General features: G+C 22.1%; 2 protein-coding genes and 1 long non-coding RNA gene across 4 annotated transcripts in view; 2 read left to right on the top strand and 1 right to left on the bottom strand.

Moving 5' to 3' along the window:
• The first annotated feature begins 530 nt into the window (after positions 1–530).
• Positions 531–2,101, top strand: part of LOC102679818 (probable elongation factor 1-delta) — a 10,252-nt gene continuing 8,681 nt past the window's right edge. For both annotated transcript variants that reach the window (XM_031515391.1, XM_031515392.1), the window contains exons 1-2: positions 531–550; positions 650–732. The gene's annotated coding sequence lies outside the window, so the exon portion shown is untranslated. The remainder of the gene's footprint in view (positions 551–649; positions 733–2,101) is intronic.
• LOC116186874 overlaps positions 896–2,101 on the bottom strand; it is a 14,461-nt gene continuing 13,255 nt past the window's right edge. The window contains exon 3 of the long non-coding RNA XR_004151923.1: positions 896–1,402. This is a non-coding gene — a long non-coding RNA (uncharacterized LOC116186874). The remainder of the gene's footprint in view (positions 1,403–2,101) is intronic.
• Positions 1,376–2,101, top strand: part of LOC102680786 (transmembrane protein 199) — a 1,363-nt gene continuing 637 nt past the window's right edge. Inside the window, exons 1-2 of the mRNA XM_006610025.2 lie at positions 1,376–1,970; positions 2,060–2,101. Of these exons, the coding sequence (XP_006610088.1) occupies positions 1,553–1,970; positions 2,060–2,101 (460 nt within the window). The 5' untranslated portion in view covers positions 1,376–1,552. The remainder of the gene's footprint in view (positions 1,971–2,059) is intronic.

The following is a 2,101-nucleotide window of genomic DNA, read 5'->3' on the forward strand; positions in this document are numbered from 1 at the left end:
AATAGATAAAAAAAAATAATTATAGATCACAATTTAAATTGATCTATTAAAATCTATTAAAAATAATCACGATAATATTTCATATTAAATAAATATGATAAAAAAATTCTACATCGATCACAATTATAATTTTTTTTTATCTCAATAGTGTTATTATTTCATTTTAAATCGATAATGTCGCACAATAACATAATCTAATACAAAAATTAATAAAAGCATGGAGGTTAAATTTAATTTTAATATTTTATATTTTAATAATTTTTATATTTTCATTATTATATACTTATTAAGTTATTATTAGATACTTATTATTATTATTCTTTTTTTAAAAATTATATGTTTTATCTAGAAATATTTTTTACTTCGTTTCTGATTTTTAATGAAATATTACTTAATTTATTATATAAAATATCACTTTAAAAACAATAACGATAAATCAAACACGATTATATTTAAAAAAAAGAATAAAATTTTATTATAAGATGATGAATCTATTTTATATATTATCTATGTTAATATCATAAGAAGAACATGGCGTCGATTATTAAAGGTGTGACATTTTTTAATTGATTGTAAATATGTAATGTATATTCCTTGTTATTTTAATTATTGATTATAATTTAATTTGTATATAATGTAATATTTTTAGATACGGGTGAAATTTGGAGCCGATTATTCGATCATCGACCATTCATTCAAGGTGAAATAACATTTTTTCTACGCGAATTTCAGGTAAAGAACTTTTGAGTTCTTGCTATTAAATACCTGCATTAAAAAAAAAAAAAAAAAAATAGTGATTATATAAAAAAATCTACGAACTACTATCTTCATTAGGAGATTAATTGATCATTGTATGAATGTACATTAACAATAGTTCATGTATCATCTTGCATAACCTATAATTCGACAACCAAAAAAAATTTATAGGAAAAAAGAGACGATCGAGAAGTGGAACGACTCTTCAAAATACTTGAATATTCGACAGATTTAAAAGAAAGTCAACTCGATCGAACAGAACAACTTGGGGATTGTCATTTACCTAGCTTAAAAGCAAATGTTGATGTTGCCCTAAGTATGTGTGAAAGAGTTCTTCAAAAAGAACAAGATTTTGATAGTGTATGGATCATTTTCATTTCAAGATTTCGATTAAATCTTTAGAAATATCTCACATTTGTCATTAATTTGGACATCCAATAATTTTTTTAGGATGTAGCATTGCAAGCAAATAGAGAAGCAAGGAAAGTAGAATGGGAAAAATTTGTTAATGATATGAGTGAAAAGTGTGAAAAAGTAAATCAAACTTTTGAAGAGAAAGAAAATGAAATAAAAGAATTTTACATTGATTTAGAAAGAAAATTGCACATCACATCATAAATGTACAATAACTTCATTCTTATATAAACTATAGCAATATAACATATTTTATGCATATATTCTAATAATTTATAACATAAAATAATACCAGGCTTGTATTTAATATATAAATATTTAATGAAAACGTTTTTATTTTATTATTAATATAACATCTATTATATATCTATAAAATACAAAAATGCCAGTTGAATCAATAGAAGATCCTTCTATAAAAATCAAACCAAATAAGAAATTAATAGAATTTATTTGCAAAAATATAAAGAAAACAAATAATATTCCACCTGCTATTATTGCTTTAAAAAAATCAACTAAAGATAAGCAGAAAGATATTTTATTAAAACTGGATGAATTAAAATGGTTAAATAAATATTTAGAAGAATATAGAACCACCAACATGGAAAGTATTTATTTACATGAGCTTTTAGAAGAAGATGATATCAAATTACCAACTCCAAAAATTATACCAAGAAATCCTGAGTTAGAAGCTAGAACACAAAAATTGAAAGCACAACAGGATGCTATCAAATATAAAGCTATGACAAAAAATGTAGATACAGCTACAATGAAATTACCAGAAGACAGTATTTCATATCAAAGTAAGATTTTTATTTTAAAAAATAAATATCCTTTAACATAATTTTCATTTATATTTATTTATATGTATATTTTTTTTTTTTTTTTTCAGTGAAGCAGATAAATAAGCAACTTATAGCTGTTGCACAATTTG

Source organism: Apis dorsata, unplaced genomic scaffold (assembly GCF_000469605.1).
Source record: "Apis dorsata unplaced genomic scaffold, Apis dorsata 1.3 scaffold_68, whole genome shotgun sequence".
Classification (NCBI taxonomy): Eukaryota; Metazoa; Arthropoda; class Insecta; order Hymenoptera; family Apidae; genus Apis; species Apis dorsata.